The sequence below is a fragment of the Typha angustifolia genome, chromosome 12 (genome assembly GCF_048772165.1).
Source record: "Typha angustifolia cultivar Huaian chromosome 12, ASM4877216v1, whole genome shotgun sequence".
Lineage (NCBI taxonomy): Eukaryota > Viridiplantae > Streptophyta > Magnoliopsida > Poales > Typhaceae > Typha > Typha angustifolia.
The window spans coordinates 10658217-10685113 of NC_133250.1; the positions used below are offsets into that span (position 1 = coordinate 10658217).

General features: G+C 38.7%; 6 protein-coding genes and 1 non-coding gene across 7 annotated transcripts; 4 read left to right on the plus strand and 3 right to left on the minus strand.

Annotated features, from left to right (window-relative positions):
* The first annotated feature begins 1630 nt into the window (after positions 1 to 1630).
* LOC140772028 (4-coumarate--CoA ligase 3-like) lies at positions 1631 to 7403 on the plus strand. The gene is made up of 5 exons (XM_073113909.1): positions 1631 to 2819; positions 3800 to 3998; positions 6469 to 6682; positions 6792 to 6894; positions 7003 to 7403. Exons 1-5 carry the CDS (start codon positions 1821 to 1823, stop codon positions 7108 to 7110), a joined length of 1623 nt encoding a protein of 540 aa, XP_072970010.1. The 5' UTR covers positions 1631 to 1820; the 3' UTR covers positions 7111 to 7403.
* Positions 7404 to 7600: 197 nt separating this feature from the next.
* TRNAR-UCU (transfer RNA arginine (anticodon UCU)) lies at positions 7601 to 7673 on the plus strand. The gene has a single exon. It is a non-coding gene; the product is annotated as a tRNA-Arg (tRNA).
* A 202-nt stretch (positions 7674 to 7875) lies between these two features.
* LOC140772214 (26S proteasome regulatory subunit 4 homolog) lies at positions 7876 to 11469 on the minus strand. Its single transcript, XM_073114164.1, has 6 exons — positions 10906 to 11469; positions 9686 to 9931; positions 9291 to 9460; positions 8912 to 9128; positions 8695 to 8835; positions 7876 to 8244 (listed from the first exon to the last, which is right to left on the minus strand). Exons 1-6 carry the CDS (start codon positions 11380 to 11382, stop codon positions 8161 to 8163), a joined length of 1335 nt encoding a protein of 444 aa, XP_072970265.1. The 5' UTR covers positions 11383 to 11469; the 3' UTR covers positions 7876 to 8160.
* A 1034-nt stretch (positions 11470 to 12503) lies between these two features.
* LOC140772690 (transcription factor MYB36-like) lies at positions 12504 to 15860 on the plus strand. Its single transcript, XM_073114879.1, has 4 exons — positions 12504 to 12586; positions 14354 to 14551; positions 14664 to 14793; positions 14873 to 15860. The coding sequence occupies exons 2-4, from the start codon at positions 14416 to 14418 to the stop codon at positions 15504 to 15506; spliced, it is 900 nt and encodes a 299-aa protein (XP_072970980.1). The 5' UTR covers positions 12504 to 12586; positions 14354 to 14415; the 3' UTR covers positions 15507 to 15860.
* A 64-nt stretch (positions 15861 to 15924) lies between these two features.
* Positions 15925 to 18328, minus strand: LOC140772689 (aspartate carbamoyltransferase, chloroplastic). Its single transcript, XM_073114878.1, has 5 exons — positions 17819 to 18328; positions 17589 to 17728; positions 16858 to 17031; positions 16466 to 16702; positions 15925 to 16217 (listed from the first exon to the last, which is right to left on the minus strand). Exons 1-5 carry the CDS (start codon positions 18249 to 18251, stop codon positions 16110 to 16112), a joined length of 1092 nt encoding a protein of 363 aa, XP_072970979.1. The 5' UTR covers positions 18252 to 18328; the 3' UTR covers positions 15925 to 16109.
* Positions 18329 to 19880: 1552 nt separating this feature from the next.
* On the plus strand, positions 19881 to 22595 carry LOC140772568 (uncharacterized). The gene is made up of 4 exons (XM_073114698.1): positions 19881 to 20647; positions 21382 to 21452; positions 21546 to 21774; positions 21855 to 22595. The coding sequence occupies exons 1-4, from the start codon at positions 20522 to 20524 to the stop codon at positions 22047 to 22049; spliced, it is 621 nt and encodes a 206-aa protein (XP_072970799.1). The 5' UTR covers positions 19881 to 20521; the 3' UTR covers positions 22050 to 22595.
* A 259-nt stretch (positions 22596 to 22854) lies between these two features.
* Positions 22855 to 26669, minus strand: LOC140772644 (uncharacterized). The gene is made up of 3 exons (XM_073114808.1): positions 25938 to 26669; positions 25489 to 25856; positions 22855 to 23660 (listed from the first exon to the last, which is right to left on the minus strand). Exons 1-3 carry the CDS (start codon positions 26038 to 26040, stop codon positions 22995 to 22997), a joined length of 1137 nt encoding a protein of 378 aa, XP_072970909.1. The 5' UTR covers positions 26041 to 26669; the 3' UTR covers positions 22855 to 22994.
* Between the last annotated feature and the right edge of the window lie 228 nt (positions 26670 to 26897).

The window sequence follows — 26897 nt, forward strand, 5'->3', positions numbered from 1 at the left end:
AATTCACACAGCAAGTAATATAGACCCCAAGGTTGTAACGACGATAAACCCGAGCTAGACCTAACCCTCCCACCCTTAAGCCAAACCAGCTAGACCCAACCCTCCCTCAAGTAGGCAGTCATGGTCTCGATCGAAGCCTAAGTGTGAGCCACTATACACCCAATATTAGATCTCCCGTCGGCAACAGTTCAACTTTAACCAAAGAGGGGCGCAACAATCATCAACTTGAGGGGATCAAGAGCAGCGATAGAAAATGAGCAGAGGTTGTCAAAGTTTGACTCTCTGACAAGAAGACATATTTGCTAGGGACATAAGTGTGTGAAGAGGTAGTTGACAGAGAGAAAGAACTAAGAAAATGATAGTATATCTCTAAGAAAAGAAGAAGATAAAAGAAAATTGAAAAAAAGGGAGGAGAGGGGGAAGCACCCACCCCTGAGCCAAGAACGTCCTTGTCATACTTTTCGACATGGTTAGCTCAACTAAGTCTCTGTTAATTCAACGGGTAATAGGATATTTTCTTTCCTTTCTCCTAATCCTCAAAGCTTGGGTGAGGACTTGCTCCATTGAATACTTTTTTCCAGTCCACATGTACATGAAAAATATGGAGCAGGTTCTCCTGGATCCTGCTATTAATCAAATAAAAAAATAAAAAAAAAAATCAAACCATGGGCAACCAAAAAGTATTTCAGTACCGCCTATCCGGAGTGGACACGCGGCAGCATCCACGTTCGTGGTTTAGGTGAGACTGAAACTTTCAATTCGATCCGAAGTCCCCATCAACTCTGCTGGAGTCCAGATATATAACCAAAATGTATTAGATCTTGGTTTTATTTACTTAAAATTGTGTGTATGTGTGTTCATTTTCTTTTCTTTTTTTAATTTATACCTATAATGAGTATAGGATTGATTATATTTAAATCTTTTTTTTTTAATTTACCGTGTAGATCTATGACCTAAAAATTCTTAATTTAAAAAGTCCATACAATTTTATTTTATTTTTAGTTGAGAGTCTACAGGAATAATTTCTGAGTACAAAAGAACTATATGAATATAATATAAAAAATAAAAAAAAGTTTTATTATTTTATAGTAAAATTGATAAAGTTTAACGGTTAGTCAGTTGGTTTGGATGAAAGGATATTATGTAAAGAAAATAATTGTAAAACTATTCATATAAAAATTAACTGGTTTAAATGATTCAGCCCGCGCAAAGAAGAGATTTTAGAAGATTATACACGTAAAAGCCGGTTCTTATGGTTTACCTGTCCAACCAACGTAGTCCACTTCAGGAAACACCATCAGTAGCCGTACGATCGTTATCGGAATTAATCCTACGTACCCTAGATACCCACCTTCCACGTGGGCCCCGATCCGAAAGCCGAGTTTCTAACGAAGCAAATTCTCCCCTTCGACGTCACTAGATCCGGTCCGGACCAGGTAGGAGCAGGTATCGGTCCGAACCGGCCCGCCCTCGAGTGCGCGCGTGTATTGGGTTAGGTAAGGATCCCAACGTGGCATCAATTTACCGGGCTTCTCCCTTCTCGGTCAAACTACCTTCCATCCCCCTCCCCTCGTCAGCTCCCCATCAAAAGACAACTATCCTGCTACCCACTCCGTCTCTTCTAGCTCACCAACCATAAGAACCTTCTTCTCCCATTCCTCTCCCCCAACAATTCACCAAATCCCCAAATCGCCATTTTATAATTCCCCCCTTTCCTTCCCCAATCGATTGCTTGAATCTTTATTCGTCCTTCGTCTTCCTCTTCCTCTTCCGCTTCCTCTTCCTCTTCCTCTTCCTCCACCTCCACCGGAACGTTAACAATGGGGTCGGTTAATTCGCCATTGGAAGAGACAATCTTCCGATCGAAGCTTCCGGATATTTCGATTTGCAACAGCCTCCCACTCCACACCTACTGCTTCGAACGCCTCGCCGAGTTCGCCGACCGCCCCTGCCTCATCGACGGCGCCACCAACAAGATCCACAGCTACGCCGACGTCGACCTCGCCTCCCGCCGCGTCGCTGCCGGCCTCCGCCGGATCGGTGTCGGCCAGGGCGGCGTCATCATGAACCTCCTCCGCAACTGCCCGGAGTTCGTCTTCGCCTTCCTCGGCGCCTCCCGCCTCGGCGCCGTCGCCACCACCGCCAACCCGTTCTGCACCCCCGGCGAGATCCACAAGCAATTGGCTGCCTCCGGCGCCAAGGTCATCGTCACCGAGTCGTGCGCGGTCGACAAAGTCCGCGAATACTCGAAAGAGAAGGGCATCACGATCGTCACCGTCGATAACCCAATCGACGGATGCTGCCATTTCTCAGATCTACTCCAATCCGACGGCGCCGATCTCCTCCCCGAGGTCACCATCCAACCCGACGAGGTCGTCGCGTTGCCCTACTCCTCCGGCACAACCGGGCTCCCAAAAGGGGTCATGCTCACCCACCGCAGCCTCGTCACCAGCGTGGCGCAACAAGTGGACGGCGAGAACCCGAACCTCTACTTCCACGAGAACGACGTGATCCTCTGCGTGCTCCCGCTGTTCCACATCTACTCGCTCAACTCGGTGCTCCTCTGCGCGCTCAGAGTCGGAGCGGCGATCTTGCTCATGAAGAAGTTCGACATCGCGGCGATGATGGAGCTGGTGCAGCGACACAAGGTGACGATCGCGCCGATCGTGCCGCCGATCGTGGTGGAGATCGCTAAGAGCCCGGTGGTGGCGAAGTACGACCTCTCGTCGATAAGGATGGTGATGTCAGGGGCGGCGCCGATGGGGAAGGACATACAGGACGCCTTCATGGCCAAGATCCCAAACGCCATGCTCGGCCAGGTAATCGCGTTTCCCCTCCCACCGATTGACTCTATGATGACTCCGTTTCACGCTCTTCTTGCACATTGGATGCTCGGTCGTTAAAAAGTTAAAAAAAAAGTCCTCTCTCGCCGTTAGTCTTTTATTTTGTCTGGTTTTGGAATCGTCAGCACGGTCGAAGTCGTAGGGGAAACGCTTGTGTGAAATGTGGAACTCGTAGTTTCGAAGAATAATTCTTGGCGTAGTTAGTATCCCCTTAAGCAATAGCTTTAGCAAATGAGTTTTTCTAAATAAAAAGTGAAAAAAGAGAAATTTTTATTCTTCATCCTTTTCGTTTCCAAACAGAGCTTAAAGGGCGTTTCTAGGGAAACTAGTCTTACTCATTTGGGGAATCGGGAATGCTTCACAAATCCCGAGGCAAATTAGCTGATACTACGGTGTCTAATTCTGTAGGGTAAAGTGGTAATTTTGGCGTCTATTGCTATCAGTAGAGATGTACTAAATTCTTGGGATTGTTCAAAATTTCGATGTTTTCTAATGACAATAACTTTTCTTTATTACGTGAAAACTAAAAGTACGGGGTTAAATGATATCGACCTATCTTTCTGACGTTTTTCTGATTAAAATCTCTCTGACGTTACTCATATGTGATTGGGATACATACATACGTATGATTACTCACAAAAGGATAGCGATCCTTTTTATGCCTATTCTTTTTTCCTTTGGGAATTTGCTGCCACTTGCAAGCAAAGGAGAAGAATCGGACGAGCTCCGAATCTTCTAAACCCTTCTAATTTGAGCACTTTCCAGTGGAAAAGATGGGTGCTTCTGCCCCACCTCTTTCTCACAAATGATTGTCCCCTATAACCACCTATAAATAGTCTCTAATGAAGTTGGACGACTAATCTTTAGTTACTAGATTTAATTTCATAAATTTTTTCACCGCTAGAATATATTAGATTAGTAAAATATATTGGAGGCTAATTACGATTTGTTGACAGGGATACGGGATGACGGAAGCTGGGCCGGTGCTTTCCATGTGCCTGGCCTTTGCGAAAGAGCCATTTGAGGTGAAATCCGGGTCATGCGGGACGGTGGTCAGGAACGCGGAATTGAAAATTGTGGATCCCGACACAGGTGCGTCTTTGGGTCGGAACAAGCCCGGTGAGATTTGCATCAGGGGTGAACAAATCATGAAAGGTATGAGATCTATCCCATTCTTTGATCCATTCTGTTCAGGCTATTTGTACCGATAAAAAATAGTTTTTAAGTTTTAATTATGATAAGATTAAGCTCTTAAAATCTAAGGAGTCAGTTTGGTTTCTTCTATTTAGAAATATATGTGTATTGAGAAATATCTATTTATTTAGATATTATATTTAAAGAAATATATAGCTTGTTTGGTTAAATTTTTTTATAACACTGTATTTATTAAATACATATTTAGTTAGTTATATTTTATAATAACATATTTAGTAAATAATTATTTAATTAGAGGAGAATATGAGAGAGAAGAGTAAAATTGAGTTAGGACCAATGATAAAAATAAGAAGAGAGGAGAGAGATGATTGAGGTTCGAGAGACCTTACATTGGGTTGAGATTAAAATGAAAGTAGAACTATAGATCACATTGGTCAAATTAGAATTGCTAGATTTTATAGATGTCAAAAGACTACAACTAAATTTAATTAGTCTTTTAACATACTATTTTTTAAATTTAGTGTACCAAATTAAATAATAATTTTTAGATTAGATACTATCAGCATCTAGAAAATCTTTTAATCAAACAAGTGTTTTTATTTTTTAATATTAGATGCATAGAATTTATATTTATAATTTCAACTTCTATCACCTACAAAGTCTTAGGTATTAATAACTTCGTGAGTGGTACCCAATTATTATTGAACTCAGAATTTTAGCATATTGACACATGGGATAGTGATGGCTAACATAAAATAAATTTATATAAGATAGATGGTTTTTGCTTGCCAATCCAAGGGTTTTTATTTTATTCATTTTGCTGCTCGCCGAATCTTTCAAATATAGGTATCAATTGATGGTTATTATGAAGGTGGACTGGCTCTATAATTAAGCCTCACTTTCGATACTCCATTTGAATTATAATGTTAGGTAAAAGCATGGATAGTTGATGACCAACCACACTAGTCTGATATTAATTGTTTTGACGGTTAAAACCTTATCTACCTTATAGACGAAGAATCATTCTTTATTACCTATGGGGACTGGTTCTTAAAAGTATATCTTCCTAAGAATATTTATTACTAACAATGGCTGTATTTCGCAAATCTTAAAGCTATCCTATAATATCTATATAAATTTTATAGCACACTTACCTACTACGAAGAACTTTTGCTTTGCCACTGAGTAATACCTTGTGCTGATATTAACATAGTTTATAACAATATGATATTTTTAAAATTTAAGAGCATAATAAGATGTTTTATTCATATATTTTTTTTTTATCGTGATAGGTGCACCAAAAAAATATTATTCTTGTTGGGTAGTTGCACCAGCAAAGTTTTCTTCTAAGGAACTCTCTGTCCTAGCGAATACATTACTAACATGTTGCAGGAAAAGACACCCAAGCACATAGACTCTTTTAAGATTCCACAAAATCTATCGGCTAGTATTGGACCACAGAATTGGTCTTACTAGCTAATTAATCACATTTAGTATCCAAATCAATACCAATCACCTTTTCTCCCTGAACTCAATTACATTTTGGTAGTACGATCTCAAATTATGGAACTCTAGGTGGAGTTGGGAATGTGTGAACTCACATCAAACACAATATTTTCATTGCATGCATTGTACGTTTGTACATGCTTGTTGATGTGAACGAATCTTGGGTGTAGGAATAATTTCTGCACCTTGATAACATTCTAGTCTTCATAAATCTAACCAAAAGAGACCAAAATCTTGGAAATCTCAGCGTGTCTGAATTTTTCTGGTCTGATTTCCTGCGTTAGCATTCAATACTTTCAAAATCTAGAATAATGAATGGTTTTAAAGTTGTCTACTTGTTCATCAAGTGGTAGATTTATTGCTTTCCTTTCAGGTGGTCCAACCTAATGCCAGAAGTCATGAACATGCCTTTCATTTCTTGTTAATATATAGGATGGTCCACATGGTCTATGTCCTCCCATATCACTATTGTTTGATTCTTTATCCTAATCGAGCTGGTAGTAACGCAATCAAAAGTAATTAACAATTACTCATATCTTGCATGTAGCCGAGTTCAATTCACCTTGTTAGATTCATGTAGCAGAAGAGCCTCAACTTCTAAAGAACTTTTATTTTATTTTATTTTTGATCAAAAAAACTGAAGTCAGCTTATATTAGGACCACCAGACTCAGAGATTCAGACGAGCAATCAAAATTGAGGAGAGTACCAAGATCTCCTCAGAACATTAACTTCTAAAGAACTTTTACTTCAGAACATTAACTTCTCTCAAAACAAAAGCAGCAGATCGTCTCTAACCCCGGGTGCAGGAATTTTTTTCAATATATTTTTCTTTCGTTCTGAACTGCACTCCAATAAACACAAGACCATGTCTAGTAAAAACTTTGCCTCATTAACAAATTGTTTATTTATTAACCTTATTATTTGTTTACCATGAATCTGACAAGGTTACTATTTGATCGTTAGGCTATCTCAATGACCCAGAGGCCACAAAAAACACCATAGACAAGGATGGTTGGTTGCACACCGGCGACATTGGTTACGTGGACGACGACGATGAGATCTTCATCGTTGATAGGCTTAAGGAGATCATCAAGTATAAAGGGTTCCAAGTACCGCCGGCCGAGCTTGAGGCCCTGCTCATTACTCATCCAAGCATCAAGGATGCCGCTGTCGTACCGTAAGTATTGTTTTGCTTGTATTTCATCTAATATTTACTGTTGTGCTAAGAAGTATGTTGTAGATGATTAGTTGATATACTAATGTTCTGGTTGACATCATTATTGCAGTATGAAAGATGAAGCTGCTGGAGAAGTTCCTGTTGCTTTTATTGTTCAGACAAAGGATTCTGAAATCACCGAGGATGAGATCAAACGATTCGTCTCACAGCAGGTATATATAACTTCAATCTTTTTATTCATATGAAATCAATTTTGTTTTGTTTTTCATTGAAGAAGTTGGCGTTTCAAATCTCTTTACTTACATCTGGATCTCTCTCAGGTGGTCTTCTACAAAAGAATCTATAAAGTTTTCTTTATCGACGCCATTCCAAAGGCTCCGTCTGGCAAGATCTTGAGGAAGGATCTGAGAGCAAAACTAGCAGCATAGTCTACTGTTATTGGTGAACATCCAGCCTCCCATACACATAGTACACCATTAAAGGTTTCCACAGTTTCCTCTTCTCTCCTCCCCTTTAGGATATAGTGGAGAATTGTGTAATATTTCTCGTAAATTTGTGGGAATTAATTCTTTCAGGACATCGACTTTAGAGTGGCTAAATTACTTAGGGGCGATTTGCTCTAGCTACAGATGATGTTTTAAGTTCATTGTTGGTTGAGTATGTAATGTTCATATGGTGATATCATTATGGAAATTAATGACAGTGCTGTTACACTTCACAATCATCGTATTTCTCTAATTTATTCTTTCTGCTCATTATATCTGTTTACAAGTTGACCACTTTTATCACATCATAGAAGTTGATATAGGTTTTATATCAGGAATTATTTTTGAAGCGCTCATGGCCTAACGGATAAGGCGTCTGGTTATACACTCTATTATAGAAGTTCCTAAAACCTTAAGCCCTTGTTGTATTGAGGCGCCCATGGCCTAATGGATAAGGCGTCTGACTTCTAATCAGGCGATTGTGGGTTCGAGTCCCACTGGGCGTGAACATATATTTTGATGTAGTCTTCTACTAAATTTAGTATAATTCTTTCGAATAAACATACGTTTATTTTCTTCTTTTAACTATATATTTATTGCACCGTACTGTGCTATAGACGGTGGGCCTTTGACAATTTGCCCAAGAGTTTTCACTGTCGAAACCAAATTCAGCATACAAGATGAAAACAATCCAGAGGACTATCGATATTATGCAAGTGCTAAAAGGACCATCCGTGTGTAAGAATATTAAAAGTAATAGCATACACAACACTTCCTCAATCGTTTTGGATTATCATAATTCATATAATAGGTGGTCATACTACACCACCATGCTGTTTGCTTTCCTAAAAGTAGGAAAAGAAAAGCAAAAGCACTAATCAAGCACAAAGTTTAGTTTCTGAGCAAAGGAAAGAAAGGAAAGCAGAGGCACCGAAGCATGAGCTTGAGGAGGTTATTGTCTCCGGACAGTAGCGCACCACCTCCTCGAGGGTTTTACATGTAGAGGCCTTCAGGCACACCTTCCTTCTTCTTGAACATGACCTTCTCTTTGGCCTTCTTGAAGTCTGAATGTGTAACCTAAAAATACCACAAAGCAATAATCAGTCTCTTTAAATACTTTTATTTGATGATTTAAACTGTCAAATACAATGTGTAAAAAGGCCATATTATTGAAAGTATGGGGTGATCTGGATGCTAGAATGCGTAGGTCAAGCAAACTGTGAATATCAAGAGGAGTGTGTCACAGTTTGAGAAGATTGCATGTGGTACAAGGTGGAACACGAAACTATGAGATGCCCATTACATCATGCCATATCTAGGTTAAGGGTCCCTATTTGATTTACCATTTAATACCAAACTCAACTGGTTGATTATTTAAATCAGTTTGGTCCTCAAATCAACTGCCTATTATAGTATACAATCATGCCCTCATTTTTCTACGAAAATTGTGGCATACAAATGTATGATGCTCGTGTGTATGCTTGATCAACAGTCACAAACTAGGAACCAGAAGTAGGAGCACTCTACCTTCATTCTTCGTTCTCTTAAGGCAAGTAATCCAGCTTCAGTGCAAATTGCCTTGATATCGGCTCCAGAAAACTCATCCTTTGTCATCACAAACTCTTCTAGGTTCACATCATCTGCCAGCGTCATCTTGGCTGTATGGATCTGTACAGAGATCACCATTAGGAAGTGTTAGAAGCACCGCTAAGTTTAATATTCATTCATTCCATTAAATCCTCACCTGAAAAATGCGTCGTCGTGTTTTAATATCAGGAAGTGGAAACTCAATCTTTCTGTCAATTCGGCCTGGTCGAAGCAAAGCTGGATCAAGGCTTTCAATGCGGTTTGTTGCAAGAATAACTTTCACATCCCCTCTTGAGTCAAAACCATCTAGTTGGTTCAGCAATTCTAACATGGTTCTCTGAATTTCACGTTCTCCTCCTGAATGAGCATCATACCTAAGGTAAAAGGGGGAAAAAGACAATGACCATCTCCAGCATGACAAATATATATTCAGTATAGAGATACTCTTCCATACATTCTTTAAGGATTCAAATTGTTTATATGCATCTTCACAAAAAATTTACAGCCTTCTTTACCAAGGATTCACATGCAAGTACCTCTTAGTACCAACTGCATCGATTTCATCAATGAAGACAATTGAAGGAGAAAGATCATCTGCCACCCTGAAGAGTTCTCTTACTAGCTTGGGACCATCGCCCAAGTACTTCTGAATCAACTCACTTCCAACAACACGCAAGAATGTTGCTGATGTTGAATTAGCCACAGCCTATAATAGTCAGGTTCAAATATAAGCACTAGCAACACTACGTTGTATGCAAGTTCGACACTGCGATCTGATTTCACAAAAGATCTCCAATGGAAATAACAGCTAACAACTATCTATGGCACTTAAAATGATGGGGGAAATATTAAAATAGACGCCTTTAGCCAGTGAAGCATCTGTAAGAGATATTGAATGTGCTTGAGCTATGATGGACAAAAATATACCAACCTTTGCAAGCAAAGTTTTTCCTGTTCCAGGCTCCCCATATAGGATAACTCCCTTAGGAGGCCTTATTCCAATATCCTCATACAACTCAGGATGGGTCAACGGAAGTTCGACTGCTTCTTTTATTTCCTGAATTTGGGCATCTAAGCCACCAATATCAGCATAAGATTCCAAAGGAGCCTTTTCGACTTTCATCACAGAAACCATAGGATCAACTTCATCTTGCAAAAGTCCAACGACAGAGAGAACCTGACAAAATATTAAAAATAACACTTGGTAACCCATAACTAGGCTGCCGAGAAGCAAAAGAATCCTAAATAAATCCTCATGTTAAAAGGTAGACAATACTATCGGTCATGATGATGCTAATAAACAATTATAAACAAAATGGCAAAGTAAAAATAGGATATAGTTAACTGACAACTTGCAAGAGATCATAATTTAGCAAAAAAATTAAGTACCAAATAATGCATTAACTTTCAGGATTATCCTTTCTCAAACTCAAACTTAGACAATTAATTGTTGAATAATCTAAAGGGCGAATCAAGCATTCTGGAGGAACTTTCATTTATGAAATCACCAAATATAACAAATGAAAATATCAAATCTGTAAAGAAGATTGAGACATCCTTGCAGTGATACAAGACTCGTGCCTAGGTGAAATCAAGTATATGTTTCATTATTATGTCTGTGATTAGTAAGCATATAAATAAATCTTGACGGTTAAGAACAACGCAATCAGGTTGAACTATAGAAATAACAAATGAAGGCAATCAAATCTGATAAGTATTAGAAAATTTGGATTAGACATGCAACTGTTTCAAGCCCAATTTTAACTAGAATATAAGAATAACGTATTGTATCACTAACCAGATTCCACTAGTTAAAGCAAAATTCCATTAACCATATAAATAATTTATCCTAGTGCAGAAAGGTTCCCATCCCTCACCAGTAACCATCAACTTGCACATCTTCGCCATGAGAGATAGTAGAAGGCCCTAGTTTCCTAACCCAAAAGATTCAGAAGTCTAAATCCCAATAGTAGCAAATCCTTAAATCGGAATTCCAAGTCTCATCCTCCAAAACTCCCAAAATAGCAAAGTCAATACTACATCCACCAAAAATATCAATGGATCAAACCAATAATTACCTTTAAACAACCTACATACCAACACTAGAGCACAAATCGAAAACCGGAAGCATCAATAGATCAGGAAACTCACCTTATTATGCATGAGAATGGCGCAACCGGGCTCGAGCTGATCCTTATCAACAAAGGATAAGATACTGACATAGTACTCGGGCCCGACGGACGACGACACGATCGCATGGTTCTCATCGATAAGCTCCTCGAGATTCCCGACGCTCATCGGCGATCCACGAAGATCATCGACCTTAGATCTATCCTCCTCGCTCTTGTCCTCATGAGGGCGGAGCCTCTCCTGGTTCGCGACGAACTCCTCCTCCATGAGGAGGTAATCCTTGATCCGCTCAAGCTTGAGGAGGCGAAGCCGGCACTTAGAGAGCGGGGTAACGACGGGGAGGCGAGCCGCCGCCTCCGGTCCCTTCTGCTTCCTCTGTTTCCGGCCGACACGAGAAGGCGGCGCCGCTGGCTCGAACTTCTTGTCCTTCTTGTCGCCGTCGTGCTTCCGGTGGTCGCCGGACTGCTTGCCCATTCCACCGGGGGTTCCCTGACCCATGGCTACCTTCAACGGTTTCTAGGGTTAGGGTTGGGTTTGAGAGGGGAGAGGAGAGAGGAGGAGAAGCAGAATGTGGAGAAGGATCAAATGCTTGGATCACACGAAATGGTAATTAAAAGATGGAAGCGTTAACGGGTCCGTAGAAAATGGATCCTATAATTCTCTTGCAAATACATCCATATTGTGATCCAATAACCCGATAAATTGGGTGGCAATTAAGCCCGGCCTGCCCAACTAAATTAATTGGGCCATCCTGCCTCAACTTCTGTAATCTATTTACGATATAATAAATATATAAAAAAAAAGAGTATATTTCAAAATTTTAGAAAAGGAACATTTTGTTAATCTGATGAGAAGTGTTATAAATCTTTTTTGTGAAAAAAAAAATGGTAACTTGGGCTAAAAGGCTGACATGGTGGCTAGAAAAGCATGAGATAATTCTAAGCTACCTTACTTGTTGTACAAAATGATCAATGGATAATAACTAGTATATACTTATAGTAGCATGGAGACATAAGAATATTGCAATGCCAATAAGTTTGCAGATAGTTCACAAACTCAGTTTAGATCCGTCGGACGAGAAACTCAATGTTGCATGCTTGAGCAGCATGTACGAGTCCTCGTTTGCAAAGTAGACAAGCATAAGATAAAAGATGCAGTCTTTGTTGAAAATTAGCTCGAATCAAGAAAGTCGTTCAAACAAGTTAACAACATTCGATTCGAACGGTGTTTATTGCATATTGTTGGCATTTTAGATTTATGTGTCATTTAAACGACATCTATTTGTTCGTTCGAACGAGATGGAGATGTTTGAATGATGTCTGGATGTTTGAATAATTGAGAGTTTGGAAGTAATCAGCGTTTGAAAGAAATTCGAAAAAGATTATTCTCGGTGCACCGGTGTTTGAATATCATCCACCTATTTGAACAGTTTAAGGTATGTGTTTGTAGCGGTGTATAGGCGTCCAAACGTTGTCCACCCATTCGACCAGTCTATGCTTTTTTTTCTCCTCTAAATCATCCCTATAAATATTTAATTTGGGTTTTAAGGTTCGACGTGGGGACAAGTTGTAAGAGAGAAAATGTGAGATGATAGGGCTTTATGAGAGAGCAATCCTCTATTATATTCGACAAAGATTGGAGAGGGAAAACCCTTTGTATTTGCATTGAATTAGTGGATTGAAGCTTTGTACCACTCATGAAAGTAAGCACATTGTCGAACCACGTAAATCTCATCTCTTATTCTCTTTTCTTTCTGATTTATAATTATTTTGGAATCCTCATTTGTGCTTTGATTGGGTATCAGGATATCTCCATATTTAGCATCGGATTTTTCTTTGGTATTAATATTAGATTTACTAATATTTTGTTTACCCAAATCTTCTGTTATGCTATTGGATGTTTGTAGATGTTTGAAAATCACTTCCGCTGCCCTCTACCTTTTCAGAGAGCTACTAACACAACAAATTAGTATAAGAGTACAATAGTTTTCTCAACAAGTCAAGATCTACTCAAACTAAAGAGAGGTGAAAGAATTAAGCGGGTGACAATTCAACCACTCTCACCTACTAGGAAGAAGGATGGAGCACTTGACTCGCTTGAATTGTCTCTCGCTTTGATGGAGTTGTACTAGTTTTGGCACATACAAAAGTACTGGTGAAAGCTACCAAAGCCCACTTTGTTCTCTTGCTCTGCTTGCTGCAACTCCTTGCTCATGGAGTAGCAATAGTCTTATAAATTTTGGTTAAACTTAGGCGAAACCTACTCTGAACAAACCTTGTACAAAATTTTGGCCCCAGAAGTTAATGGAACATTAATTGTGTAACTGTGGTAATTGACTGATCAAATCATTTCTCTTTCTTTACTAAAACTCTACTTTCCAAGTGTTAGGAATTCAACAAATGGGATACATATATTGTCATTTGGAACTAGCAAGACCACTAAGCCTGTCATAGAATTCATGAGATTCTTAGACAACCTAGGCAATCCATTTTTTTATACAAGAAGATGGGCCAAAGAGTTAGATTTGTTGATTAATCTGTGAAGATCTAACACTTCTATATAGCTATCTTGTGGAAGTTGTTTAGGTAAATCTACTCCATTGGTGCAAAATCCAGAAACTTTCTCCTTGGAAGCCACTATGATAGTCTGATGCTTCTTGTACCTCATGATATCTTGTCATATTTTAAACTAATAGCATTATATACAAAGAAGAAATAGAAGGAATTTTGTTGAAGGTAATGGCTTCTTTAATCCTACTTCAAGTCATGAAGCACTGCAAGTTCTAAGAGGATAGATAGATCTAAGGATCCAAAGTTGTGTATTAGAAATAGGTACTCCAACAACTCTGTTGACTTAAGTAGAAGAAAAGTACAAGGTCAAATGGCTGACATAGGCTTCACTCTCATTCTAACCGCCCTTGTGACTTTTTTTTTTCAAGTCAACCAAAGTTACCTACTGTAGATCTTTGATCAGATGCAAGGGTTCTTCCAGCTCTTAGAGTTCCTTGCCAATTGCAACTCAGCACGTATCATTAGAATATACTTCATTACTATACTAATAGACAAACAATAAGATCAGGCTATCGAGATTTGAACTTATAACAAAAATCTAACTTCAACCATTAGAAAAGGCTATTAAAGAGTCATAAAAGAATTCTGAATTAATCTTGTATTTGGAGAAGACTCAGCAACTAATTAATCTTGTATTTAAGGCCAAATGACCATTTCTCCCGTATCTTTGTAATCTTCACAATTTTAATAGTCAGCCCCTAGCTGAACTCAGCAACTCCTTTTCTTTAAAAAAATGTTAAAGTAATTGATCCATAATATATGTTATGTTTTTAATAAGAACGACATCAACAACAGATAAGGTAAAAAAGAAAGACCATAAATTAGGTTGACAAAGCTCATAAGGATCACATCAGGTCACGTCAAGCCAACTAATCTCTCTCTCCTTTTATCCTATAAAGCATGATGGCATCTACAGTTTGCATCACCAGCACGAGAGAGAGAGAGAGAGAGAGAGAGAGAGATGGGTAGAGCTCCATGCTGTGACAAAGCTAGTGTAAAGAGGGGGTCATGGTCTCCTGAAGAGGATGCAAAGCTCAAGGCTTACATGGAAGAGAATGGAACTGTTGGCAATTGGATTGCTCTTCCTCATAAGATTGGTAAGTACTACTACTCACCATAGAAACACCCTTGAGAAACTAATCTGAATGCCATTGAATTAGTTTATCCAATTAATTTAGCTATTCTTTATGTCATGATGGAAAACTGCAGGGCTTAGGAGATGTGGGAAAAGCTGCAGACTGAGATGGCTAAACTACCTAAGGCCTCACATTAAGCATGGAGACTTCTCACCGGAGGAAGACAATATAATTTGCAGCCTCTACATCAGTATTGGGACCAGGTATTAGAATCTCTTCTTACACATCTCCACATTCATAAACAAACTAAACTGTTAATTCTAACAGTCTTATATGTATTAGGTGGTCAATAATAGCTGCCCAGTTACCAGGAAGAACAGATAATGACATCAAGAACTACTGGAACACCAAACTGAAGAAGAAGCTACTTGGAAGGCGAAGAGATTGTCGAGAGCAAAGCGAAGGGTCTGATGAGAACACCGAGCGCAAAAACAGTTCGCGAAATCTTAGCATATCAGCCCTTGAAAGGATTCAGCTCCACAACCAACTCCGAGGACTCAACCACTCCATTTACCACCATCACAACCCTTTCCTATGGCCAAATAGTATGTTGCAAAGCCAAGGTAACAGTACCACCAATGGAACAGTGGCAGACTCTTCTTCATCTCAAGTTGAACATAGCAGCCAACTTAGTTCCCTGAATGCAGATACTGTGGAAAATTTTGAGGGATCTAGCTTCGATGGTCTCTCTTTGAATTCTACCTCGACGAATTCGAGCATTAATAATACAGTTGAAGCCGAGCTCCAAGACTTGCTCTATAGGGAGGAACAGAAGCCAAGTGAATTAGACTCTAGTAAAGAGAAGGATTGGTGGGTTAATTGGGAGGAAAAAGTACAATTCGGCTCTTGGCCTTACTTTGATGATACCAGTTCAGACCTGATGATTCAAGAGTATGTTTCTCCGTATGATCTATAGACACATAAATCAAGATCAACGACTTGAATCAGATGAAGGATCGGTTTGTGATTTGTTCTGCGGTTCTAGTTTTGTGCATATTAGTAAATAAAGATGGCTAGATTTATTCCTATGTAACTTCTCTTCTCCATGGTATCACCCACCTACAAGTGAAGATCGACTCGTTGATTGCAAGCTCATTATTGGTGGTAAAAAATATGAGTTATAATTGTCCCTGGAAGGCTCTTTCCCTGACCCTTTTGTATATTTTTTTGGTTGCTGATGTTAGCTAATTAATCTATTTTTTCTTTTAAGAAAGGAAAAATGGAAGAAGTATGGTATATGTATTAATTATAACAAATGATTTAGTGGCAAATCAAATGGGTGATGGCTATAAAAAGTTCCACATAGCACCAGCATTCACTCGTTAAACCAGATATACCCAACAGCCAAACATGTGGACACTTAAAAAGGAACAAGATGATATGTTTAACAAGAAGTTACCAACTACAGCTCAGTAATACATCTCGTTAATTTCTTCAGTCGCGCCAAAGATTTAGAAAACAAAAATTTATCTGATGAAAAAGAAAAAGCATCTCGCGAAATTCCTCAACTATCAGAGTGTCACCAGCCCAGAAGCAAAAGCTTCAACAAAGCCATCCGAATGTAGAGACCGTTCTTCGCTTGTCTAAAGTAAGCAGCTCTAGGATCACTATCAACATCCACTGTAATCTGCAAAACAGTAAGGTAACTCCATGAGATCAATTTAGAGATAAAGCTGCTTCCCAGCCTATTCACATTAATCAGATCCCACTTCATCAAAATTGTATTAAGTAGTAAAACCTCAAGACTCGAATTATGAAAATTTGCAATGAACTGAAATAACTTGCATTTGTCCTCTTGTACATCAGGTCCAAATTTTTAAAGAACAATGAAAATAAAAAGGAGATCAATAATGTAATATTTTTTTTCTAGCAGACCTCATCAAGCCTGGGAAGAGGATGCATGACAACAGCATGTTTCGGCAACACATCTAGCACTTTCTTATCCACAATGTACTTCCCGCGAGCTGCTTCGTAGAGATCTATCCTCTCGCCAAATCTTTCTTTCTGGATGCGTGTTTGATAAACAACATCACATTTTGAAGCCACCTCCAATAAATCTGAGCTTTCTTGCCATTCTACTCCCATTGATGTTAAGTAGTCCTTGATGTCATCCTATAAGAAGCAACACACACGAGTCATCTCTCAAGTCAATGCAGAAATTATCTTCATATCCGAAAAAAGATAGATGGGAAGAGCATCATGATGAGATTTGGTCTATATTGTAGTAGCTAAAATATCAAAAAATGGACTAACGGTAAAAATAATACCTTCATCTTTACAACATCTGGGGAGACAAGGTATATCTTGACATTCTTGTATTTGGCAATTAAATAGGCCAAAGAACGAACAGTCCTTCCATTATTAAGATCTCCAACCAGGCCAAGTGTAATGCCGTCCAGTCTACCTATTTCTCTTTTTATGGTGTACACATCCAACAGAGCCTGCATAAACAAGAGAGCAGAAAAGGGTCACAAAATGATAGCACAAGACTCGCACACAAAGAAAAGGAGATCAACTTCTTAATGCAAGGTACGAACTATAGCACTATAAGTGTGAATTAACTAGATACCTGAGGATGTGTTAGGCACCTGATAAGCTACTGCTAAATTGAAAAATGATCTCCAGTATATCCTCCTTGTTAAAACTCAGACACATTATCGCATGGAGAAAGTTATATTCATATATCCAAGTGGATAATGACAATTTTCCAACAGCTCACATTCTCCACAAGTTATCTCGTGCAAACAATTAAATGTCTTGATTTCTGATGAAGTTATATGATTTCTCAGAGTTAAAAACAATGAACAGAATGTTGTTGAGAATTGGAAATGCCCTAAATACGCTCACATTATTCTGGACTTTATCTACACAATCTTCTTATCGGGCGACGGGATTCGATATGAACCTAACAAAAGTCTAAAGAAATTTTAATGAGCATTATAAATTAAACTATTAAATGCAAGAATTTGTTTCACTTGCAAAATCTCAATCGCCATACCTGCGTAGGGTGCTGCCCTGGCCCATCCCCGGCATTAATAACCGGAATGCTCGCGGTGGCCGACGCTCTTCTCGCCGCACCGCTTTCAAAATGCCTCAAAACAATCACATCCGCATAACCCTCAACAGTCCTAATAGTATCTACAACCAAAATTTCCACTCCTCAATCAAATTAACTTCTTTTTGTTTCTTTGTTGAAAGAAAAGAACTAAATCGGCGAAAAGGTACCACCTTCGAGGGTTTCCCCCTTGGCAGCCGACGAGAACTCCCTCGCGTTCTCCGTCGTCAACACCTCCCCGCCCAGCCGCTTCATCGCCGACTCGAACGACAGCCGGGTCCTCGTCGACGGCTCGTAGAAGAGAGTAGCCATCAGATACCCCCTCAAGATTTGGCTCCGGGGGGAATTCTTCTCCACCTCCTCCATCTCGTGGGCCACTTCGAAGATATCATTCAGGATGTCCCGATCGAACTGCTGGGAATCAATCACGTCGTCAAGATGAAATCTTTTTGTCCCAGGAATCTGGAGGCCGGAAGAGTGGCATCGATTTGGCGAGGGTTTCGGAGAGGAGAGCGGATTGAAGTTGGTGGGGGGGAGAGTGAGCGGATTGAAGTTGGTTCGAGGGTTAGCGGTTAGAAAAGTTGAAGGCGGTGGAGATAAAGCCATTGGGTTTGCGCACGAAGTTTTGAACGGTTTTTGGCTGCCGGCGGCGGAGGGTATGGTAGGAGAACAGGGCACTTTTATAAGCACAAAAGAAGTGGGATAAATGACATTTAGATCCTTTTTAATATAAGATGTTCCTATAATCGGAATATTTACAAAAAACCTCCTCACCTATGGGTTATTTTGATTCAATCCTATCGCCTTTTCTAAACAGCCCCTGCGTTTTTTTTTTCAAAAAAATATATTTATTTAATAACTTATGTTAATATATAAAAATTTAGAAAATAATATTTGATCCTGAGTTGACTTGAGGTGATCTTCGTTCAATTCTCCTTTTATAAGTTCTATATTTGTAATTTTAAATTATTTATATATTAATAGCCATTCATTCAAACTGTTATCCTATAAGACTATTTTAATAACTCTACGAGTATGATTATTTAATTTGAAAAGCATTAGCTTTTTTCGAAGGCTATAAATTTCGAATCCAAAGGTATGTATACAATATTGGGGAAAAAATTGTCTCAAAAATTTTCCAATTATTTTATACTCTAGATTAGAAGAAAATATAATAAATTTAATTATGATTTATTTTTTGTAAAAAAAGAAGAAGAGAAAGTGTGTAAAAATGAGCAGATAGAGTTTATATGTAACTATTCTCTAATTAGTTGACTCAAAGTCTCAATTAAATTTAGAGAGTATTTAGTCGTCGTTGTTAAATTTGTATCTACTTTTGATGATTGAAGAAACTGATTTGATTAAAGTCTAAGTCATTTATTTGAACACACGCTTAGTATAATTATCTGCTGGAGAGTTCATACTGTAAGTTGTGGATGAGATAGATAGATCACATCGCCTTCTCATAGAGGTAATCGATTGTGTAGATGAGGTCGTGGTCGATGGCATTGTTGAATGGAAGTAGGCCACCTAAAAGGGAAAGAGAGGCAACTTTTCTTTGCCCATAAAATTAATGATGATCATGACCTCCCCCAGCTTTCCAACCTCCTTCCTTGAGAGGTCCCCCGAGAGCAAAAGAGGACCTTCTTCTATCTCCAACCATTGAGGTAGACATCTTCTAGTAGCCATGTATGATGTACATATATATATATATATATGTTGTTACCCATATGTACAATATTCCCTACTATTTTTTTTTTTAATATAGATGAACCAAGATATGTATATATATATATATATATATATATATATGTTAAAAAATTTATGCCTCTGGTTAATAGAGAGAGAGAAGAATCAGTTGTCCTATGATCATTATGCGCCTCATGCATGCTCACCATTCTCCTAATGTGACAGCACAAGTTGCCTTCGCTTGTCTCCCTCTTCCTTGCTTACAGCTTCATCTGTTCTGGTCCCTCCCCTGATATGTCATTGTGAGCAATGTGAGATGGGAATGCAAGTGTTTGATTCCAATTTCCTGAGAATAATATAACCTATGTACATCAAGGAATTTACCTATTGCCCATGGGAAGCAAGAAAAGGACTGGACTAATGGAGGTGAGGGGGACAAACTAGGGGTATTTTAGGAAACTCAAGCTAACACCATCTCCACCATAGGGTCTCTCTCTCTCTCTCTCTCCTCCATGGTACAAAGGCAACTACTGCAACATCACAGCACCCAGCAGCCATTTATCTCTTTCTTTTCAGCAACCGAGAGGGTAGTAACAGGAGAGGGATAATAATAATAATCATCATCATAAAGAAGAGAGGAATCCCCACCCTTCAAGGAGAGGGAGAGCAAGTCCACACCTCTCTCACACCTCAATCTTTCTTTCCTAATGGCCCATCTGGACCTGGACCTAGAGTTTACTTGGGTGTGGGAAAAGAATGAAAGGAAACAAGGAAAGAGAAGGCAAGGAAAGCTAGGTGTCTTCAGATATGCATCATCCATCCAACCAAACTCTCTCTCTCTCTCTCAACAGAACTACTGCCCAACTTCCCAGAAATGCCCCCTGCAGCCAAGAAAACTCTCCACCTCCCTCTACCAAGGAGGAAAACTCTAACCCAGTGCTACCCACTTCCTGTTCCAGATTAACATGGGCCTTTTGGGGTTTTCTTGCTCAGGGTCAGACCTCTCCTAGAGAGAGAGAGAAAACTCCCCCCCCCCTTCACCTTTATTTTCCTCCATTATCTCATCTACCCCCCCATTGCCAAGGTTGCCTTTTTCTTTCTTCCTTTTCCTCTCTTTCTATATATCTTCTTCTTCTTGTTCTCTTCCTCCTCAACTTCTCCTTCCTGTTGAGGTCTAGGCAGTGGGGATGAAGAAGGTGAGGGGGGTGCCCATGGAGCCATCACCATCTTCCTCTTCATACCCAGGTGGGGAGGAGGCCAGGGCGAGGTTCAAGCACATGAGCCTGTTGCAGGATTATGTGGAATTGATGAAGGTGAGACCTTGGGTGTTTATCCCCCCTTTTTTGTGTTTTTTTTTTCTCAACTGATCTAGTTCAAGATATGTGTTGCTTTGCATCATGGGTTTATTTGACTGGTTGGTGTTGGAAATTTTTGATGGGGTTTTCGTTCGATTGGCTTGGTTATTAGCTGTTTTATGTTGGAAAGTTCTTTTATTGTGATGTTATTATTATTATTTGTAGGGTTGTAAACTGGTTCATGATTCTCCAAGATGTCTAGGGTTTCAATTCTATTTCTAGTGTATATGTAGTAATTTTCTAGGTGATATTTTATGATGGGTTTTCCTTGGTTTTTTCTTTTTTTGGGATTTTTTTTTACTGCTAGATCTTACATTCAAAGATGAGATCTATTTTGGCAGATTTTTATTAAGTTTTCTCTAATATTGGTATTTCCTACAGGAGGTAGAGAGTTCAGTATTTTCTGCAAATTTTGTAGAAGCTTGATGCGTTTTCCTCTGTAAAATATCTCCTTTTAATTTCAGTTTAAATTAGTCGATCACTTCTTTTTTTTATGTTGCCCTTATCAAGAAATTTCCTTAAAATTAGCTTCATTAGATTAACTCTTTTTGAGTTTCCAACTCAATGTATTCCTGTGAATTTTGGACTGGATTTGCTTCTCTTTTCCTAAGAAGTGGTATTTGTAATCCATGCCATTGCTATTCCATGAAAGAATCTTTGCTATAAATTATAACTATTCTATCTTTTCTCAGGAAACAGAAGCGAAAAGGAAGCGATCGCTGAAGGCAAAGCAGAACAAGCTTAAGCTTCTCGCTGAAGTCAAGTACTGTCAAGTTCTTCTTACTTTCAAAATTTACTGCTTTCGATCTTCAAGTTTGCAATATCTAATGATTATTGATAATTCATGATGACCTAGGTTCTTGCGAAGAAAATTCAAATGCTTATCGCAAAACCCCTCTCAGACAACCCAGTACAAACTGAAGAAACAAACACAAGAAGTACCACACTCCTGGCTTAACGGCGGCCATCTGCCAAATCAAATTATTCATGATGAAGTCCGAATCAGTGACACGCCTTCAAATGGAAAAGAAGTTGCTACTCCAAGAACATCTGCAGTAATAGACTTGAATCAGGTCTTGCTACCGGTAATAATTTGAAAACCTTATTTGCAAATTACATTCGTGTATCATTCTAGATTACATGGACAAATGGTTTTCTCTAGCAGAATGGTGAGGAAATGGAGGAGTTCCATGTCAACTGGGAGCCAGTGAAAGCCAATGACACAAAGAAATGTTTGATGGAAGGTGAAACTGTGGCTAATGATCTAAAGTTGTCAGTCTGTCGGGATGTGGGGAACGGAGCAAACCGGGTCAGGAAGAGAAAAATTACATGGCAAGATCAAGTAGCCTTGAAAGTGTAGATTATTCTTGTATGAGATAAAATGTTCAGTACTTCACTGTTAGCTGCAAATACTTGTCTTGTAACAGGAATTCTCAAGGAATAGATATGCCCCTCTACATAGTAGAATTGTATCATCCAAATGTTACATACTTTCATATGATCTAACAATCCATTCTTTCTTGCATCAATGAGGATGGCTTGCCTTTCTTAAGCAGGTGATCTTAGAAAGGATCATGATCATGGACTTGGCTTCTATGAGGATTCATTTCAGTGAGTATAGATTGACAGTGTTAACCTCCTTGTTATTTTGGCAAAGAGAACAACCTGAAGCTCTTCGATTGTGACCAGTCAGATTTGTTATAGGGAAGACTAGTAGGAGTTTTCATCTTGCAGTTCGTATTAATGAATGATTCTTTCTTTTTCTTTTTTCAAATTCAGTTGTGGCTTAGGTCGGTCTGATGTACTTTTGAAATAGAATAATTTTCTGGATTATGAAGGATGTAATTAATGTCCAAGGTCCATCATGTGGACTGCAAGGTAATGGTGAACTTACTGTTAATTTGAATCTTTGTTGTCATCAAGTTTTCTAGAGCTTTTGTTATAAAACAATCGGATTCAAATACTGATGTAGAATTTGATTTCCAAGTATATTATGCAGGATTCTTTGGTTGTGGCACATAAGGCTGTGAGATTCAATTTAAAGAAAGGCGAGCATAGATGCAGACTATGCTAAACAATCATAAAATTATGTTGCAAGCCATGGATAACCTATGCAGCAAAAGTGGAGGGAAAAATGATTGACCAACATAGAGCAACACTAGATAGGAGGAAATAAACGATGATCAAAAAGAAAAACCTTAGGAAGAACCCAAGTGATTTACATATTTATCATCCATAGAGATAGCAACCATCCTAATCAGGCTAATCTAAGAAATTAAGCATTGCCTTGTGCAGAAATAGTGCATCAATTTACATCTTGTACCAATTTCTCCACTACTCCACCACTACAGTCTAGTGGCTCATCACTAGGAGCACCTTCTGCTTCTTCAGCTGCCACCTGCTTATTCAGCTCATCTGGTTGTTCTTCTTGACCGATGGCCATCCCTTTCTCTGCCTCTGGTTTTGGCTCCTCTACCTTCTCTAGAGAGCTACCTTTAATGGCATTTCTTGACTTGCATGTTTTATTTCCATCCCCTGATAGGTTATTATGTTTCTTCCCACTGAGATGAAGAACCATATTGACAGTGCTAGGGCTCTTGACTTGGCATTTCTCACACCACAGAAATTTCTTGCTCTGCAACACTTCGTGCATCTTCCCATCGACTTGCAGAGTTATCTTCTTTGCTTCTTCACCAGAAGGCATGTCTTTTGCCTCGGTTTCTTTTGCTGCCTTCTTCTTAGAGGAGAAGGCAGCATTATTCTTTGTTGTTCCATTGGCCTCAGATTGTGCTAGCTTTGCCTTGTGCCTTTTCCCTTGGAGGTGCTCGTTTAGACCACTCTCATTGGTTGCAGAGACCTGGCAGAGAGCACAACACCACTCCATCTTAACTTGCTTCTGTTGCATTCTTGTCCCTAGGTCTATATTTGATTTCCTCTTGCTTCCAGAAACTTTCTGCTTGACGGGCTGAACCTGCAAGATGTACATGCAAGCACAACTTTCTGCTTCACAAATGAAATATAATATGGTTGTAAACATAACTAAGAAAGAAAAAATAATCATAAAATTTCTCATAAATAAGCAGAGATGTTAATTCCATTTACATGTACGGAGAATATTCCAGCCACACGCTTGGACCAAGATTATGCAAGGACCATACAAGTCTCTTACGCATAAAATAAACCATATAGTCATGAAAAGAAAACCTATTACAAACAAAAATAAAGTGATCCACCATGACCTTTTTAGCATTTACTTACAGGGTCAAGCCACAACTTTGAGTATATATAGAATTCCTAAGATTAATAGAATTAATTTTGATAGGCTTCAAATGTTTAAAAGTAAAACTGTGGGTCAATTTCATATCCTTTGGTCCATCCTCTATAATATTTCCATGCAAAAAAATAACATTAAACAAAAAAAAAATATAAAGAAGTCTTGACGGATTATCCTAGGTTGAAGAAGAGTTTCGCCACTCGATCGCTGTAGCAGGTTTCACTTCCAACCAACTATAAATATGACATCTTCCTCCTTGGTCATTACAAGGTCCAAAATATTACCTCTGCTTTGTGGGCTGTCTAGCAACTGCAGAATATGTTGACTATTCTTTTGGTGGACGAGGACAACATAATTTTCCATTATAAAAGGGCAGAATGTTCTTACTTCTTCATGAAACTACTTTTCTTTCAAGCACCACCGTTTTCTAACAATCAAAACATTATTTACACAATAATAAATCAATATTTTCCATATTCCCAACATCACATTGGACTGTCACAAAATAAGCATGCAATAGAAAAGATAATATGCATTAATTGTCATAATTTTTTCTCTAGGAAGATCATAGAAAACTGGATGCAGCTCCACTGCTATTTTTTGTTCTTTACCTTCACCATGTTCAGCACATTTAAATTCCCAAACATCTAAAATCAATTTGCAGGTGGCAAATGCTCATTTACAATTTTACTTATTTCTGGGAGGCCTGTCTTATTTTCCTTTATGCATATCCTAATCTATACTCTCTCTCTTTTCTTTATAATTTTTATAGTTTTGCTCATTTCAGTCATTTGTTTATCTTCATTTGGCAATAGGTTAATTTCCAGCAGAGAATTCTTATTCCAACTGTTAATCAATCAATAGGAGATCTTAACCTCCATCCAGCCAAGAGACCTTAACCCTCGAATACCCAAATTTAGGTCAAATCATACATGAGAAGCAGACCATCTAGCTATCATGTAAATTTGACGAATCTAGATTTTCAAACAATGTTCAGCCTGAAAGGTCACACAACTGAGACGTAAAATTAGATATGTTACAAAACCTGGTGGAGAAATTGATGCTAGAAATAGAACCACATCTACGTTCAAATCAAACTATGTTTCTTAGAAGAAAAAAAAAACATAAACTTTGGTAACAGATGTATGCACAATCCCTTTTCTTTTATATGACTCCTATCTAGAGAGAAATCAATATAATATCACGAATATCAAAAAAGTGAATTTTATGTTTGAGTTACAATGCTTATTGAAAAGAAAACTAAAATTTTATGAAGGCATGAGTTACTTAATATTTCCTTTACATGGAAAAAGTAATTTTGTTCCCAGTCTATAAGAACTGCAATCACCAGAGAGAACCACAGTAAAATATCAACAGAGGTATAAGATCCACTAAAAGTACAAGATGTAAAAAAATAATCACTTGCAACAAAAATAATTAACCGGGGGGCAAAAGTAAAGAGAAGAATGGATAAAGTAATTGTAATTGCACTAAGGAGACAAAGGAAACAAAATTAGGCTATCACCTGAGCAGATGGAGGGGACTCATTGCTTTGCAACTCAGCCTTATTGGGAGCCAAATAAAAAGCCTTTTCTTCACTCATCCTTCGGGATGCGTCAAGAGATCCACGGCTTACTTGCCCGAAACCCAACCCATCCATAACCCTAACATTGGGAGCAATCGGCATCATCAAGGGTTCCACGAACGGCTCCGGCATGCGTCTCATGCCCATCAAACGCTCCATCTCCAACTCCCTCCTCACCTCCTCCTCAAGAATCCTCCTCTCCGCCTCCTCTCTTAATATCTCTTCTCGTATCCTCTCCTTTCGTATCTCCCGTTCCACTGCTTCCAACGCTGTCATCGGCTGCATCATATTGCCTCCGACGAGACCCGCTGCAACCCCCAAATCGACATCAAACAACCCGATTTCGGTACAAAGGAAAACACTTTTCAACAAAAAATCCGACTTTTTACCTCGCATTGCTTGCGCAGCGAAGTACCCATCGGCCGCCGAGTGCTGAGAAGGAAAGGGGGGAAACCTCTGCTCACCAGCTCGGAATCGGAACTCCATAGGCATCGCACGACGAGGAATCGGGCCAAGGTTTAGGGTTTTGAGAGAGATTCTAGGGATCAATTTGGGAAAGTCGGGAAAAAGAAAAGAAAAGAAACAAATCTACAGAGAGATTTACAAGAGGCGCGAGAATTTAATTGTGATAGATTTTCTTGAAAAATAAAATAAATTTAATGCAGATAATTGAACCGGATAAATCCCGCGATCCGTTTCGGTCGTACGGTTCAGTTCGTCGAACGAGTCTGGACGAGGAAATCGTCCCATGTTCTGTTTCAAATTTGCATATATAGAGTTGGTCAAATTTTAATTCTGAAAAATTTATATTTGACACCCTATGTTTTTAGCAATTTACGGTTCAAACCCTACTTTGTGAGTATTTACATCCCAAACCTTACATATTACCAAAATTATCTAACTTGATTTTCTACAAATGCTCTAATATTTTTATACACATATATATATATGTGTGAGTTAATCTTCATTTCCTCCATAGGAATGGCAGGATAATAGGATGTTCACTTGTGTCCATTGATCAATTTTGACGCAACGAGCAATAATAATATGAGATTAAAGAGCAGATAAAGATGAAATATTATTAATTCGTGAATTATAAAATTTATTGAAAAACTGCATCATTGTCTTCTAATTTCTGTTGATAGAATATGAACCATTATGCTAATAATAAGACAAAGCATATATAGTTTAACAAGTGGACTTAACTCTCTAAGATAGGCTAAACTCTTTCACATATAATAGTAAAAAGTTTATTTAATATCAATCCTAATATCTTTTTTTGGGTGTGTGCTTGTTAGAGAGAAAGTGTAATAAAAGACCACTAGAATGGATAACAACAGCACTTAATT

What these genes read in the sequence shown, in the direction of transcription:
- LOC140772028 (XM_073113909.1), top strand. Translation starts at nt 1,821, where the DNA reads ATGGGGTCGGTTAATTCGCCATTGGAAGAGACAATCTTCCGATCGAAG. An exon ending in GGGTGAACAAATCATGAAAG is followed by an intron (nt 3,999 to 6,468) that starts GTATGAGATCTA and finishes TTTGATCGTTAG; the next exon opens with GCTATCTCAATGACCCAGAG. An exon ending in AAGGATGCCGCTGTCGTACC is followed by an intron (nt 6,683 to 6,791) that starts GTAAGTATTGTT and finishes TCATTATTGCAG; the next exon opens with TATGAAAGATGAAGCTGCTG.
- LOC140772214 (XM_073114164.1), bottom strand. Translation starts at nt 11,382, where the DNA reads ATGGGTCAGGGAACCCCCGGTGGAATGGGCAAGCAGTCCGGCGACCAC. An exon ending in GAAAAACTTTGCTTGCAAAG is followed by an intron (nt 9,461 to 9,685) that starts GTTGGTATATTT and finishes TGACTATTATAG; the next exon opens with GCTGTGGCTAATTCAACATC. An exon ending in CACGACGACGCATTTTTCAG is followed by an intron (nt 8,836 to 8,911) that starts GTGAGGATTTAA and finishes ATCTCTGTACAG; the next exon opens with ATCCATACAGCCAAGATGAC.
- LOC140772690 (XM_073114879.1), top strand. Translation starts at nt 14,416, where the DNA reads ATGGGTAGAGCTCCATGCTGTGACAAAGCTAGTGTAAAGAGGGGGTCA. An exon ending in TGCTCTTCCTCATAAGATTG is followed by an intron (nt 14,552 to 14,663) that starts GTAAGTACTACT and finishes GGAAAACTGCAG; the next exon opens with GGCTTAGGAGATGTGGGAAA. An exon ending in TACATCAGTATTGGGACCAG is followed by an intron (nt 14,794 to 14,872) that starts GTATTAGAATCT and finishes TATATGTATTAG; the next exon opens with GTGGTCAATAATAGCTGCCC.
- LOC140772689 (XM_073114878.1), bottom strand. Translation starts at nt 18,251, where the DNA reads ATGGCTTTATCTCCACCGCCTTCAACTTTTCTAACCGCTAACCCTCGA. An exon ending in CAAGGGGGAAACCCTCGAAG is followed by an intron (nt 17,729 to 17,818) that starts GTGGTACCTTTT and finishes TTTTGGTTGTAG; the next exon opens with ATACTATTAGGACTGTTGAG. An exon ending in CAGGGCAGCACCCTACGCAG is followed by an intron (nt 17,032 to 17,588) that starts GTATGGCGATTG and finishes TTGTTTATGCAG; the next exon opens with GCTCTGTTGGATGTGTACAC.
- LOC140772568 (XM_073114698.1), top strand. Translation starts at nt 20,522, where the DNA reads ATGAAGAAGGTGAGGGGGGTGCCCATGGAGCCATCACCATCTTCCTCT. An exon ending in ATTATGTGGAATTGATGAAG is followed by an intron (nt 20,648 to 21,381) that starts GTGAGACCTTGG and finishes ATCTTTTCTCAG; the next exon opens with GAAACAGAAGCGAAAAGGAA. An exon ending in AAGCTTCTCGCTGAAGTCAA is followed by an intron (nt 21,453 to 21,545) that starts GTACTGTCAAGT and finishes ATGATGACCTAG; the next exon opens with GTTCTTGCGAAGAAAATTCA.
- LOC140772644 (XM_073114808.1), bottom strand. Translation starts at nt 26,040, where the DNA reads ATGCCTATGGAGTTCCGATTCCGAGCTGGTGAGCAGAGGTTTCCCCCC. An exon ending in CGCTGCGCAAGCAATGCGAG is followed by an intron (nt 25,857 to 25,937) that starts GTAAAAAGTCGG and finishes TGGGGGTTGCAG; the next exon opens with CGGGTCTCGTCGGAGGCAAT. An exon ending in AGTCCCCTCCATCTGCTCAG is followed by an intron (nt 23,661 to 25,488) that starts GTGATAGCCTAA and finishes TACATCTTGCAG; the next exon opens with GTTCAGCCCGTCAAGCAGAA.